General features: G+C 40.5%; 1 protein-coding gene across 2 annotated transcripts in view; it reads right to left on the bottom strand.

The window, feature by feature from the left end:
• Positions 1 to 1,056: 1,056 nt before the first annotated feature.
• The window catches only part of HS3ST5 (heparan sulfate-glucosamine 3-sulfotransferase 5), a 43,237-nt gene continuing 28,557 nt past the window's right edge, over positions 1,057 to 15,736 (bottom strand). The window contains exons 2-3 of one of the 2 annotated variants that reach the window (XM_031667481.1): positions 8,216 to 8,354; positions 1,057 to 3,663 (exon numbers count right to left, since the gene is read on the bottom strand). In XM_031667481.1, the coding sequence (XP_031523341.1) occupies positions 2,730 to 3,663; positions 8,216 to 8,322 (1,041 nt within the window). In that variant the 5' untranslated portion in view covers positions 8,323 to 8,354 and the 3' untranslated portion in view covers positions 1,057 to 2,729. Of the gene's footprint in view, positions 3,664 to 8,215; positions 8,779 to 15,736 lie in introns of those variants that run through there. The other variant, XM_021937952.2, reaches the window with a different exon arrangement.

Genomic DNA, 15,736 nt, shown 5'->3' with positions numbered 1-15,736 from the left:
AGCTAGAACTGTTTCACAACACTGTATGGTTCCACTGTGCCTCTTGAAAACACTCAAGGTGTTTATGACATAAAAGACGTAACTTATTAAAGAGAGTCCTAGTGGAGCTATTGTAATGAGGTGAAGATTTCTCTAGAGTTCTATTGTCTGTCTGATAGCAACAGGAAACATTTTTCTAAACAAGCAGGTTTAAAATCTCCACAAGTGTTATGCTATTAAATCATAGCATTTTTATTTCTCCCTACCTAGCTCAATCAGCAGTGGCTGTGACTGTTGTTTTACTGAAATAAAACCTGCCACCCAAAAAATTCTCCCAACATAGGCCCTTGCTTTAAATCTCCGTGGGGAGGCTTGAAGATTTAAAACAGTTCTCAAACTTAGGAAGTGGAACAACTAGAAATCACAGTGCTTCCCTCCTCCTGCCCCCAAATATGAAGAAATACTGGCTTATTGAGATAAAAGTTGGCATAAGTCAAATAGAATCTTAGAATAAAGTCTGATATACACTATTGGTAGCAGTAGCAAAGTCTAAGAAAAATTGGTAACAGAAAAGATGATTACTGAGAAATTTCAATTTATTAACTTATTTTTTATTCCTCTATTAATCTGGGAAAAGATGACCATTTTGTAATTTTACTGATGGAATACCTGGTCTGAGTTTTTGAAACATCAGTGTTCCAAGGGAGCATACAGTTACTGGCACAAAATCATATTGGCTGTATAGTGCTCTAGGAATACTTCTATGAAACTAATGATAATACAGTGATTGTGTCCTTGAACACTGTATTCAAAGAGTTTATACTGATGGTTAGCAGAGAGTTGAGGCCCAGAGAAATCTGACAGCAGGATCCTTATATTGACTTCATTCATGGCTTAGGGGAGAAGTGGCTGACATTTAGACCTGAGGCTGTCACTCTAGAGTCATCCCACAGTGAGGGAGGAGCTGGCCTGCCAGTGCGTGTTGGTGTCATGCCTGTTTCATGCTGAGAGAACAGCATCACTGCTAATTCAAACAATAGAGATGATTACCAAGGCAGTGACTTGAGAAGCAATATATACCGACACCAGAGGGGAAAGGGCTATTTATTTAGAAAAGTTCACCATCAAATCACTGGACAGGATAAACAACTCATGGGGAAAATCAACACTTATTACAATCAAAGGGGAATCCATTGTAATTTGCTGGTTTCCCTAGGCACTCTCACTGTGATGTTGAACAAAACTCTAAAATATCTCCCACTGGATTAGCAACCACGATTGTGAGAAAAAAAAAAATCCTTCTTTTTGTTGTTGTTGTTAATACCCCTTTCCACATTTTACTGAATATATGTAAGCATAATACAGTGTATCTGATGTTAGCGAGGCACCAATTTAGCATTAATTTCTCTGGATGGAAATATGAGCCATATGTTTATGTTAGTAATGGCAACACTAGGCAACTGAATCCTTTCTGAGCAAATTGATATATTTTCATCTAACAGGGAGAGTTCTGAGATCTTGTATTCATTTTGGAAGCATCAGCAGCTTTCAGTACAGACTTTTCTAATCTTATTTTATTTAATTTCTCTACCGGTCTGACTCTGATTAGAGGTTCAAATAAAATGGTGATTCTTCTATGCCTCGATTCTGTTAAAATATCCCTTGTCTCTTGCCCTGAGCAGCAGCAACTGCAAGTAAATTAATTGTTACGAAGTTGTAGCAGAGCAGCACTAGGATTCTTTGAGGTGGCTATTATACTTGATTTCCAGATGGTTGAGGTTTTTCTTTTTTAATATACTCAACCTCACTTCATAAATACATTTTCACAAGGGTACAGAAATCCAGCAGGGAAGCACATCTTTCCAAGTGCTCTCATATGCACGTAAACAGCTTCCATTTTGGAAGCCAGCAGGGGGCATGTAAAACAAAATGAGTTAAAAAAAAATTGCACATAGAGTAATTTTAATCCATTCCATTTTTAAATACCACAATAAATTTAATTTTCACAATAAATTAAATAGCCATATTCAGTTTACAAAATAGAATTACTTAGTGTGAAACCAGTATTTACAACAATATACATTATGTACATGACATTTCTCTCTGTTGACATACAACGTGGAAGTAAAAGGACTTGACTTTCCAACGTGTGATTGACATGCTATAAGTGACACCATGGTCCATACGAGAAAACAGTAGTGCACAATCACCATAGGAACTTTGGACAATGTCAATTTTATGAGATAAGACATTCTTTTAAATAATAAGAAAATAGCATTTTCTGTTTTCATGGCACCAATTCAGCATCTGAATTAAAGAGCCAGCTTTCCCTTAGGAAAAAAAAAAAAAGCATCACTGGATCTCTACTTCCTGAAGCTTCGCAGCCATTGGTACATTTTCACACATTTATCTTTTGGCTTAAATCTATGAAAATGGTGGGTGACAAATTCTGAATCAAAGGAAGACTAATTCTTTGAGAATAGCTGAAGTCACTTTCCCCCCATACCACCACCTCTTCTTTTTTGTAAATAGCTTAAAAGATGTGACTATGCAGACAGCATTTTTTTTTTTTTTTTGTAAATTTTCAGTAGAAAAAGAACTGATCTTATATTTGGTCACACACTGTGTATGTACAAGTATACATGGAAAAATGACTTGGATAGCTCTGCCTAGGAAAAGTGCATATTTTAATCTACAGGAGACATTGTGTGTCTCCAGGCACAACACATAGTGTTGTATGACATATTATTTTAGGGCCAGTTCAATGTCCTCCCAGTGATCTGGTAAAATTTTTGATTAAAAGGATGAAAGAATTTGCGCAATTTGGTAATGACAGAGGGGTCCACCTCTGGATGAATGCGCCCCTTGCTGCCCGCCAGGCACTTATTAAAGATAATATTAAACCGTAAGCAGTAAAACCCTCTGGTAGCATTGAAGTATAAATTGTATTGACTTATCCTTGGAGGCAGATTTAGGAACTTCTCCACGAGCTGAAGTTCTGGCAGAGGTTCTGTGATGAGGCGATCTCCATCGACGACATGAAATTGCTCAATTGGAAAGTATTTCAACCACCTTTCCAGATGTTTGGTGTAGATGCTGGTTCTTACTGCTTTGTATTTTGTGTTCACTTCACATGTATTAGGGTCTATGGCCAGCTTCTCAAACTTGTAATACGTTTTGTTCTTCCTCTCTTTCCCCTCTAGCACCTGAGTATAATCAGAAATAGCTCTCGTGGTTGGTTCCCTGACAATGATCAACAACTTGATGGATGAGTTCATTTTGTAAATCCTTTCTGGAACCTCCTCTGTGATAAAATATGCTGGGCTCTTTTCAATTGTGATTTGCTGAGGGTAGGAAAAAGGCATCTTTTTCCTATACCACTCAATGCCCTTACCATAATTCTCATCATTATCAAAAAAGTGGATTTCTTGAGAGGCTTTGACCACTGCCGGATGTAGGTTCAGCATTTCAAGCAGGGCCCTTGTGCCTCCTTTCCTCACTCCAATGATAATGGCCTTGGGGAGCTGCTGGACCAGGTCATGGAGGCGAACCTGCTCCTTGGAAGCGTTGCCCTTCCGGAACTCGTGTAGCAGGCCACGCTTAAACTGCAGGGCGCGGAGTGGGAATTCAGCCTGACTGCGGGCACCACCCAGTCGACCTTCAATGGGGCAAATGGGTTGTAGCCTGCAAGCAAGACAGAGACACTTTAAGCTCATTGCAGCTAACTTCTCATTTTCCTGGTTCCCCAGTCAGACCAAGACTTTAAATGCATAAATAAAGCATATTCCCAGCCTGCTGGAATCCATAATGAACATATGTTTGGGAAATTTTACTTTAAGCAACCATGTATTAAATGGAGCACACATAATTGATGAGATTTTTTTATTAGTGCTCCTTAAAATTTTTTATTCCCCAAGCACTTAATTGACTACGGCGCGTACCTCTGTTCGCAGTACAGGATAGACAAGTGACACCAGCCATACTAATAGCTTTTTAACAGCTCACCAGTTAAAATCATTAAGAAAAAGTGAAAGGCAGGAGATTATAATCTTCAGCTGGGGGGCGGAAGGGTAGCAGGGAGGCCATGTGTTTCACGTTTCGTGTGGTATTATTTTCTTGCAGCCCGGCAGCACTCACATGGCTCTTGAAACTCTTTGAGATATAATCTGAAAGGAGGTCCCAGTTTCTGCCCTGGGCTGTTTGCATCATCAACCTGCAAAGTTCCAATCTTGGAACTTGCTGAGCTTTTCATTCTAAGACTCTCTGCCCTTGGCCTTGAGGATAGCCAGAAGAATATAATATTTCTTTTGCCTCTCTTTCTCTTTCTATCTAAAGAGGTCAGGATTACATTTCCACTTTGCTGAATATAGGATCAAACCCAATTGCCATCAGCAAGTGCTGTATATCACCAACCACACCTGGGACCAGGCATCAACAAGACCTTGACAGGGCCAGAAACCTCAAGCCCTCATTGCCAAGCCCATTAAAATCAGGAACTCAAGCTCACAAAGGAAGGAATGCAATGGATATAGCCAGAAAGGAGGATTTTCACTTCAATATTATCCTGAATAGTGAACAACTATCTCTGCTTTTCTCAGGGAGAAAGATGTGGTAACAGTCACAATGATAGTAGACAGTGGTGACCGTTTAATTTGTCATGGCTAACATATATGGTTAGCAAATTGAGTTTCCTTTTAGGTATAGTCTGAATTGAACTGAAATTCATTATACTTTCCCTAGGTTGATCTGTGAGGGCATTTTAGCCTTCTTGGTAAAAGGAATTAATATCAGTCAAAAAGGCTGTTAAACCAATTCTTACACCTGAAAGCTTCCAGTTATTCTAATAATTTGGAATCTGTATCTCCCCCTCTGTGGCAATGAGGCTGTTGCTTGCTCTTCCCAAGAGACTGTATGGCATCTTTCTTGTTTTCTGAGATAAGAAACAACCTCAAGGTCATGCCCAGTGATATGGTCTGGCTCTGTGTCCCCACCCAAATCTCATCCCGAATTGTAATCCCTACATGTCAGAGGAGGGGCTTGATGGGATGTGACTGGATTATGGGGGCGTATTTCCCCCTTGTTTTCATGATAGTGAGTTCTCATGAGATTTGATGGTTTAAAACTGTGTGGCCACTCACCCTGCAAGCTATCTCTCTCTCTCCTGCCACCATGTAAGACGTGCCTTGCTTCTTCTTTGCCTTCTGCCATGATTGTAAGTTTTCTGAGGCTTCCCCAGCCATGCAGAACTGTGTGTCAATTAAACCTTTTTTCTTTATAAATTACCTAGTCTCAGGTATGTCTTTATAGCAGTGTGAAAACGGACTAATACACCCAATCTGTTCTGCAGAATTGAGAACAGAGCATGGTCTTGGTCTGTGTTATTTAAACAACTATCTATCATATTGTTTAAGGAGAAATATCAATATATATTACTTTTCGTGAAGTTTCCTTTCATGATTTTTAAAACAATTCATGCTCATTGTGGAAAGTGTGAAAATATAGAGAACTTTTTTTTTTCTTTTTTTTTTTTGAGATGGAGTCTTGGTCTATTGCCCAGGCTGGAGTGCAATGGCATGATCTTGGCTCACTGCAATCTCCGTCTCCTGGTTCAAGATATTCTCCTGCCTTGGCCTCCTGAGTAGCTGGGATTACAGACATGTGCCACCATGCCCAGCTAATTTTTGTATTTTTAGTAGAGACGAGGTTTCATCATGTTGGCCAGGCTGGTCTTGAACTCCTGACCTCGTGATTTGCCTGCCTCGGCCTCCCAAAGTGCTGGGATTACAGGTGTGAGCCACTGAGCCTGGCCTAGACAGCTTTTAAAAAACAGGATTTAACCCAGTTAATAGTTTAGACAAACATGAATTTTGTTTTTACACTTGTTAATGAGATTAATGTACTAGGGCTTTAAATAGAGGATATAAAATTATCAGTAGATACATAGGCAAAGATGCTTTTAATTGTGACACTGATTGGAATATTACAAATTCATCCTTCAGTTCTTCTTGGGTTCCGGTTGAGAATTAAGCTCTAATTCCGTAAGGCATCCATTGATGGATTTCTGTTCTAAGCACCTGGAATGATGTCAGTACCATCTTTGTGAGAATTGAGGAAACAGTCACTCAAATTCTCTTTTGTAGGATTTAATTCTCTCATAGTACCCTGGCTGAGAGTGGCTGACATAGATAGTCTCTGCTTTGTTTGAGGTCAAATGGAATTCCCCTACTTGTAGAAAGGGTCATTTTCCTTCTTTACTTCCTTCCCTTTTCTACCTTCTACCCTGGGAGATCACACCCTGCAGAACAGTTGCCTTTTGGACTCCCTAACTCAAGATAGGATGTGAAAATATGAGAAAATATCACACTCTTTCCCACTTCTGACAGCATAGATTCTGAGTGTGGGTCCCAGACTGAAAAATCATACAGGTTTAGGATTGGAAGGGATGGGAGAAGTAACATCTGCCTCCCTCCCAGAAAGCAGGGTCTTCAGTTAGTGGAGGGTGGGCCTACATAAGCCTGTGTTACCTTCAGACGTAATCTCAAAGTCTCAAGTGAGAGGCTTTTAGAAAGCCCACCAAACCATTCAATTCCAAATAAAAGCTATCCCCTTAGAGACTAGAGACAGAGTTAAGAAAATGAAAAGAATCGTCAACTAAATAATAATGCATTAGTGATCATTAGATCAATTACTAAGTAAAAGGTAAATGATTGGAAGCTAATTAAAGGTCAGTTGGGAAGGGCTGGATATAAAAGTTCCATTACAGAGGTAGGCCAATGGCACCACCTCAAGGCTTCTCATTAATCATCAAGTGCTACTTTAGGAAACTGCTGGAAGTCGGTGAGAAGCTCTGATTACACTTTCAGGTAGGTAACAACTAGTGAGTGGGACAATTACTCAGCAATTTTGAATTGAGAAGCATCAAAGGAGTTCACTTTACCAGTCAAAATGACAGCAACTGAAGGAAAACAAGGACCACTGCTATGTTATTTCTAAATATCTAAGTGATAAGGTCTACAGATTAACCTAAACTTTGGAAGGAAAAGAAAACTGAAAGGAAGAGATTTTCATTTTTAAGTTTGTATGTGTTTTCACTGATGGCGAGAACTGAACTCACGGAGAACACACTTCAGTCTTTCCAGTGCAAGAATTAATTTTAAAAGGCCGGCCAGGCACAGTGGTTCATGCCTGTAATCCCAGCACTTTGGGAGGCTGAGGCAGGTGGATCTCCTAAGGTCAGGAGTTCAAAATCAGCCTGGCCAACATGGTGAAACTGTCTCTACTAACAATACAAAATTAGCTAGGTGTGGTGGCACATGCCTGTAATCACAGCCACTTGGGAGGCTGAGGCAGGAGAATAGCTTGAACATGGGAGGAGGAGGTTGCAATGAGTCGAGATTACACCATTGCACTCTGGCCTGGGCAACAAGAACGAAACTCCAATTAAAAAAAAAAATTTTTTTTTGAAGGGCAAAAAAGGAAGCTTCACATTTCAGAAATTAACTTCTCTGTTCTTGCCCGTTAGACTAGACACAGAACATACCAGAAACATTTAATGTGAAGCCAGCTGATGTTGCTGGGACTTCTGCAAGTTCAATGCCTCTCAACTGTTTGTCTGTTTAGAGCTAAGACCTAGCACTGTAATTTTCTCTCCATGGATTTCCCATTGCTTTCTGGGCAATTATTCTGAGCAACAGCCTCCTTGTCTGGTGCATTCAGGCCCTGAGAACCAGAGCTAATTAGCATAGTTAAAACTCCCCACGCCTGCAGCCATCTTTCCAGGGCAATGGATTGCAAACTTGATGAGCTCCTTTAGAGACTCATACATAATTTTAATGCTCCTGATAGCACATTAAGTGTCCACTCATAAATTTCAAAAGGAAGATACATAGATACATCATCACTGTTTTGCTACAGCTAGAGGTCAACACCAGATGCACGCAGACCACACTGAGCTCTAGTAAATGACAGTTTTACTGTACACAGCTTTATCCCTTCCCTGAAAACAAGTGTCAATGCACACGGAATACAAATGGATCCTGACAGAACATCTTGGTTTGAGCAACTTGGATCTGTCTCTTTTAAAGGCTCAATAAATCAAAATCAATACTGCAGAAAAGCATGTTTCCTGGGAATTTTGAGGGAGAAAAACAAGTGGATAGACTTAAAATTATGTCCTAAAGAAGTTTACATCAAGACTTAAAGTCACAGGGGTATAAGCATGTGTTTAAGCACCCACCTATCCAAGCTCCCAACTCTGGCGACTAGATACAGGAGACTCCCAACGGCAAGGCTTCCCAGCACCAGGAGCTTCTGTCTCAGCCACGCCTGCTGTTTGAATAGCATGGCCCTCCATCAACCTTCAGGACTGCTGCAGCCTGCGATAGAAGGACTCATCAGCAGTCATCTCTTAGAGGCTCTGTTTGTTGTCACAGAGCTAAGCAGAGGTGGAAGACAGGTGATAAGCGACACTGCACAAAGAGCAGATCCCACACCAACTCTGAGAATTGTCATGATGTAACAGGTATTTAGCAAAACTTACCTTTCTTTTCCTGGCCCATGTTATAAGATCAAATACTAACTCTAGGGGAAAAGATGCTAACTAGACAGAACCTGTTAGATAATTGTCAAAGTAAATTAAAATGCATGTAACATATAGTGTGTGTGTGTGTATAAAATGATTCAAAGAATATGGATAGAATGAACAACATGGCCAGGCACGATGGCTCAAGCCTGTAATTCCAGTACTTTGGGAGGCCAAGGCAGGTGGATCACCTGAGGTCAGGAGTTCAAGACCAGCCTGGCTAAGATGGTGAAACCTCGTCTCTACCAAAAATGCAAAAATTAGCTGGGCGCAGTGGTGGGCACCTGTAATCCCAGCTGCTAGGGAGGCTGAGTCAGGAGAATCGCTTGAACCCGGGAGGCGGAAGTTGCAGTGAGCCGAGATCATGCCACTCCACTCTGGCCTGAGTGACAGAGAAGACCTGTCTCAAAAAAGAAAAAAAATAAAAGAGCAACTTGAGGCTTACCAGCAGGGCAATCATAAACTGAAGATTCTGCTTCAGAATAACAAGGTGAATTTGAAATCCCAGTTCATAAGTTATCATTTTGAGCATAGCAATGACATATTTTAATTACATATGTTTTTGTTTTGTTTTAGTTATGAGTAGAAGGGGGTGAGATCAAAGTGATACTTACTGAAGTTATCAGTGGTAAGTATCAGAATGTCACATGTTTGAGGACAATGGCCTTGGGGAACCTGATGTTTCCCTCCATGTCCTCTGCCCAGTCCTGGGTTCTGAAACATGTTCAGACTAGATGCTTTTGCTGTGTGACCTCCCCTGGCTGTCAATGAATTTAGACAGGTTTGGTGGTATTGGTCTCACTCTTAAATCATGAAAGAAGCTTACCTGGAAGCTCTGTTCTCATATACCTGAAATAAGGCCAGCTGAGGAGTCTAGGGCTTTACTAGTGCTGTTATTAAATTTTTGGGGAAAATGCAAGCTCCCAATTCAGCCTTTCTTATTAAAAATAAATCCAATACCCCTTTCAAGATAAGATTGTTTGCCTCTTATTGAAACTCAAAATAGTAACCCAAGAAGGAAGCTATATAGATAGAAATGAGTCATGGTTAGAAATTGTTTTGCTGCAATGATATCTCTGTATTGCTCCGTGAAGATTTTCCTTGTGCAAAAGGGATATACTAGGATTGAATGATTGATCTATTCATTCGTTCATCGAGAAATCACTGAATTCCCAAAGCATTTTCAACTATTACACTAGGTTTATAGGAGATTCCAAAACAGATCCCCAAAGAGTTTTAGTCCTTAGAAAACTGATAATGTGATTAGGGAATCAGGAAACAACCAGAGAACATTACCCAATTATGATAATGTATGAATAAGTGTTGGGAAAAGAAAATTAAGGAAAAGGTCAGAGAATGTGGGCATGGTAAATTTTTTGTGTGTGTGGAATGTACTATGTGAATTGCTGAGGAGATGGCAGGAGGGCATCCTAAGAGGGAGAGATGAGACCAGTACTCATCCAACACACAGTTGACAAATACTTATGGAACATGTCTTATGTGCTAGATTCTGTATTGGGTACTATGGAGAATAGTGGCCGAATAAATAGACACGTTCTTGTCCTGTGGGGGTCCACAGTCTAGTGGAGAAGACAGGCATTAAGCCTACATACAGGATTAATGCTTACTTACAAATTGTATTCAGTATGACAAAGGAAAGTTACAGGACCTAGTGAGAAAGAATAATAGGAAGAACCTACTTCAGTGCTTCCTGAAGAAGTAACACTTGGGGTGACACCCGGAGGAGGAGAAGCAAAGAGGCACGAGCCAGCAGAGGAACCAGCTCACATGAGGGATTGAGGAGGGAAAATGCTTGGCTTGTTTAAGAAGTGAAGGTAGGAAGGTGTGGCTGGACAAAGGTAGAGGGAAAGAGAGAAAAGGCTAAGAGCATAAGCAAAGAGAGAGCAGAGACAGGTAGGCTGGGTGAGCCTGTGGTTTTGATGTAGCAGAGCTTGCCTGTGTGTAGATAAAATGCGGAAGACAAAGAGAGTGAGGTTTCTTGAGGCTCACTGTGTAGCAAGGACATCGTCCAGGTGGTATTTCAGGAAATCCTCAAAAACCCTATAAAGTAGATGGAGTTATTTCCATTTCATAGGTCAAGTGAAGCTCACAATTTTCTCCAACTTGCCTGTGATCACACAACTGACAGATAATGTGAAGACAAAGACAGTTACCTACGTAATGTGATTCAGAGCTCCACTGAAAGAACCAATCTCCTGTCTACAGGTTGATGTCTGAAGTCCTCAGTTAGACCCACGTGCTTTGGGCTCTGATCCTTGTTGAAATGCAAATACTGCAGCAAGTTGCAGAACAGGGTGGCAGAAAGAAAACTGTGTTCAAGTCCTCCAATTAAATACTCCCCTTAGTAGCTCTACGGTTTTGAGGTTGGATTCTCTGGGGTTTCCTTTTCTTATCTGCAATATGAGGACCACCTCTGGTGTCCCCATTCCATAGCGCTGCAGGAAGAATGAAATGAGGTTTCTACAAGTGATATTACTATATAAAGGTTTATTAACTTGCCAGACTAATGCAAAGGACTATGTGTCATCTGTTTCTTAGCATGAATGAATTTAGTGTGCATTCACAGATGAGGAGTGTGAGGGAATAAAGCTTGTCTGTGGCTGAGCTGCAAAGGGAAGGGATGGGAAAAACAAAGGAAAAATGTGCTTGCCCCATGACCCTTGCAAGGGTCTCCAGCCTCATACATGGGGCCAATTCAGAGGAAGGCTAGGGAAGTTGTCGACCTCCTCTGCTATTTAAACATAATGCCCACACCCTCCTGCTTAAAACTATACTGCACAATGCTTCGTCCACTTTCACCAGCTCCTTGGTCCACCTGTCTATTTTTAGCTCCAATCCACCCATTCTTTAAGGTCTGGGCTATATCACGGTTCCTCTAGGAAGCCTTCTCCAGCTTCCAGTCCAGGATCATCACCCACCTCCACTAACTCTTGTTCTTGCAGTCAGAACCACAGTTAGGCATTTCATTGTGCATGAGTGTTTGATTAGTGTTAGCTGCTTCTTGGTGTGTATCATCATCATCTCCTAGCAATGGGCTAAACCTACTGACTGACTCAGAAGCACTAGAAAGCTTACAGAAAGGTACTAAGCCCAGAATCTGCTTTGCTGAACAGGTCAGTGATTCTCTATGGTAAGTTTGCAGAGCCTTTAAAATACACACACTTGCTACCACCCTCAGATATTCTGATTCAACGGGTGTGAATTAATTTTGTATTTATAAAACTAGAACAGGCTGGGTGTGGTGGCTCACGCCTGTAATCCCAACACTTTGGGAGGCCAAGGCGGGTGGATCACCAGCTTGGACAACATGGTGAACCATCTCTACAAAAATACAAAAATTAGCCAGGCATGATGGCGGGTGCCTGTAATTCCAGCTACTCTGGAGGCTGAGGCAGGAGAATCACTTGAACCCGGGAGGTGGAGGTGGTAGTGAGCCGAGATCACACCACTGCACTCCAGCCTGCATGACACAGCAAGGCTCCGTCTCAAAAACAAAAACAAAAATAAAAAAACACAAAAAAACTAGAATAAAGTAATAAAGCTTATAGTTTTCTACCATCTTTTGTATCTTCAGCCACCAAGGTCAGTAAAAATGATTTCTCCTTAATTTCTTCTTGCTTTGTGCCATGCAGGCACTTTGTGCCTCCCTTGTTCCTTAACATTTTGGTATGCTCTCCTCCTTCATTTCCCATGGCCCTGCATAGTACTATTAATCTTCCTAATATAAGTTATTTTGTCCCTCATCTATTTTTGGTTGTTCACTGGATCAAGTTCAATCGCTTCCTTTTGCAAGTCTATGCCCTTCCTTCTGAGGTCCCAGTGTAGACAGTCAGCTTCTCACCCTCTTAAGTCACTCACCGCAGCCTCTGAGCCTGTTAGGTCAGTCCCTGCACCGTTCCCCATATGCCTTTTCTCTAATCTCTGTGCAATCATCAGCTTGCTTGCTGACCTGGGATATCTTTCCTATGTCTCCTCCTTCGAGACTTCCGGATTTTACTGGTGTCTTCCTAGGAAGTGATCTTGATCTTGGTGGATGTGGAGTTTAGGGGAAAAATCCCAATACACATTCCTTTGGTGGGTAGGAATGGGTCATGTCCATTGTATAAATAATTACAAGACCAAAGGATAATAGTTGGGCTCAGGAATAAAACTTGCAAGGCTTTTGCATGTAGGGCTGAGTGAAATTATAAAATGACCTCATCGTTAAACTGTTCAAGTTTAGCAGACAGGAAAAAGAAGAAAAACATGACAGAATGTGAAGCCTGCTGAAGAAGTAGTGCAAGATTTAGGAGACTATGATGAAAAAACTATCAGCATCCAATTGCAATGCACAGGTCATCTGGTATATACTAGGCTATAAACCCAGTTTTCACCATAGAGGTTTTGCTCTGTGGGATTAGATACTACTGCCAACCTAGCTTCTCTGTGCCTGAGATGCCTTAAATATGCCTGCTGAGGTTTTTTTCCTCTTCAGGAGACATGATTTCTCCAGCATTTTGTTCACAAGACTGGTCTGGCTCCCTACACTGCCCCCTCTGGTTATGGCAGGCCCAGTATGCATGGCAAGGTACCTTTCTATCTACTGTGACACTGAGAAGAACTAATATTTTTACTGAAGATCTCAACGAATATGAGTGAGCCACTCATGGTGAAGTGGAAAGACCACTAGATTGGGAGTCAGAAGACCTCGGATCACATTTTGGTTTGGTTTTGTAATGGAAATTTTCTGAGTTTTGCTTTCCTCATCCATAAAATTATGATAATAATATCTGTCTCACAGCGTTCTTAAGATGTGAGCACGGAGTAGAACAGTAGGATAGAAGTTGTGAACATTTGTGCATTGTACAAAAATGAAGCATAATTAATAGCTTCAGGAGGCAGATTAATTATTGCAAGGCATTTTACAGAGAAAAATAAAATAAATGCAGTTTTTATAAATAGTATACTTGAATTATGAAAAATAGTATTTTTAAGTATAAATAACTTTTAATGGAAATTCTTGTTAAGAATTAGAATGCTAATGCTATATTTTTTGGTTCAAAGCAAGAAGGTACATGCATATACACACACACAAGTCAATATTTCTCTTTCAGCTCTTCTTGAGCTGAAATCTCTTGGAATTTTTGAGAAATGAGGAGGAATTTTTGAGAAATGAGGAGCCTCAAGTGTCTATTGAGGCTCTCTAGCAGATAGAAAGTTAAATCTCATTCTGTTTTGTAACCAGTCGCAGACTATGTCCTAAGAGACTATATCATAGCAGCTCTGAATAAAATTTCCCCAGGGAAAATCAAAGATATCTGGTTAAATTAACTCCGAAAATGCCTCTTTGGTTTTCTATAACATTATAAAGCATTTGAATCTGCCAGGATGGTGTCTTAAAAGCTGGAGATTGTTGCTTTTGGTCTAGGAATATAAGACAAAGAGAAGGCACACCATTCGATCTTTATGGACAATGCTGTTAAATTGGGTAGCATGTTAACTGCTTCTCCAACCCTCAAATCCCATTCCTTCAGCTATGCCAGCTTTAATGGGTATTTTAATAACCTTTCATCAAAGCAGTTATACTGGTAATGGGAAATTTATATAAAGTTTTTAAAAAAAGTTTATTATTTCTTTTTATATAAAAAGTGGTTGAAGACCTACAGTGATATTTAAGCTCCCCCTATCTCCAGTTTTTAATCTCTCAATGTCTTCCATTTCGCCTGCCAAGAACAGCACAATTAGTTTCTTCAGACTCCTAAAGCTTTAACAGACACGGTATCTTGGCTGAACAAAGCAGAGTATCTAAATAACAGAGTATGTGGCCAGAAACGACAAATTGTAGACACATCTGGCTGTTTCTCTAAAGCAGCACTAAGCAAAGAAAGAAATGAGTCCCCAGATGAAACAAAGAAATAAGGAGATTCAAAAATAATAATAATAAAGATGTGTTCAAGTGCTGCTCAAAGGCTTGTAGACATGGTTACCACAAGCCCTTGGTACCAGTAAAAACAGTAAGAGGAACAATAGCAGCAAAGTTCATTAAAAACGACTGAACTTATATAGCAGAATTATTCCAAGGAAATCATAACCCTCTTTTGAGTATTAGCTCATTTATCCTGGGCAACAGCCTTATGAGGTGGACAGGAACTACATTTATTGAACACTAGGCTCTGTGTTACTTTCTTTTACATTTATTATCTCATATGATACAACAGACCTCGGTAATATTATCTTTTTTTTTTTTTTTTTTTTTTTGTGGAAACTGAGCAGAGACACGAGTAGATTTTTTTTTACCCAAGGGCTGTGGCTGGTAAATGCAGAAGGAGGATTTAAATTCAGAATTATCTGACCCCAGAGAACATGACCCTATGATTGCAGCACCAGCCACAGAGTTTGGATACTTACATGGGAGAATTTTTTTTTTTTTTTTGACACAGAGTCTCACTCTGTCATCAGGCTGGATTGCAATGGCACAATCTCGGCTCACTGCAACCTCTGCCTCCTGGGTTCAAGCAATTCTCCTGCCTCAGCCTCCTGAGTAGCTGGGACTACAGGCCCTCACTGCTATGCCTGGCTAATTTTTCATTTTTGTATTTTAGTAGAGACAGGGGTTCACCATGTTGCCCAGGCTGGTCTCAAACTCCTGAGTTCAGGCAATCCACCAGCCGTGGTCTCCCAAAGTGCTAGGATTACAGGTGTGAGCCACCACACCTGTAGACTTTTAAAAAAATAATAATTTCAATAGTTTTGGGGATACAGATGGTTATATGTTATCTTGTTATATGGATAAGTCCTCTAGTGGTGATTTACACTTTCATGGGAGATTTTTAAAAAAATAATTTCAATAGTTTCAAGGGTACAGGTGGTTATATGTTATCTTGTTATATGGATAAATCTTCTGGTGGAGATTTCTGAGATTTTAGGGCACTTGATATATGAGCAGTGTACACTGTTTCCAATATGTAGTCTTTTATCCCTCATCCCCCTCCCTACCTTACCCCGGCCCAGTCCCCAAAGTCCATTCTATCACTCTTATGCCTTTGTGCCCTCACAGCTTAGCTTCTGGGAGATTCTTAATAAATATTTGTTCATTGACTGAGAGCAAAAAAAAACACTTAACTCCACCCAAATTACCTGCCACTGAACCTTGAGTTAGAGGATGGGGAGATGAAA

This window comes from Papio anubis, chromosome 6 (genome assembly GCF_008728515.1).
Source record: "Papio anubis isolate 15944 chromosome 6, Panubis1.0, whole genome shotgun sequence".
Lineage (NCBI taxonomy): Eukaryota > Metazoa > Chordata > Mammalia > Primates > Cercopithecidae > Papio > Papio anubis.
The sequence above is the reverse complement of the archived record's forward strand: the minus strand, read 5'-3'. Positions and strand labels throughout refer to the sequence as shown.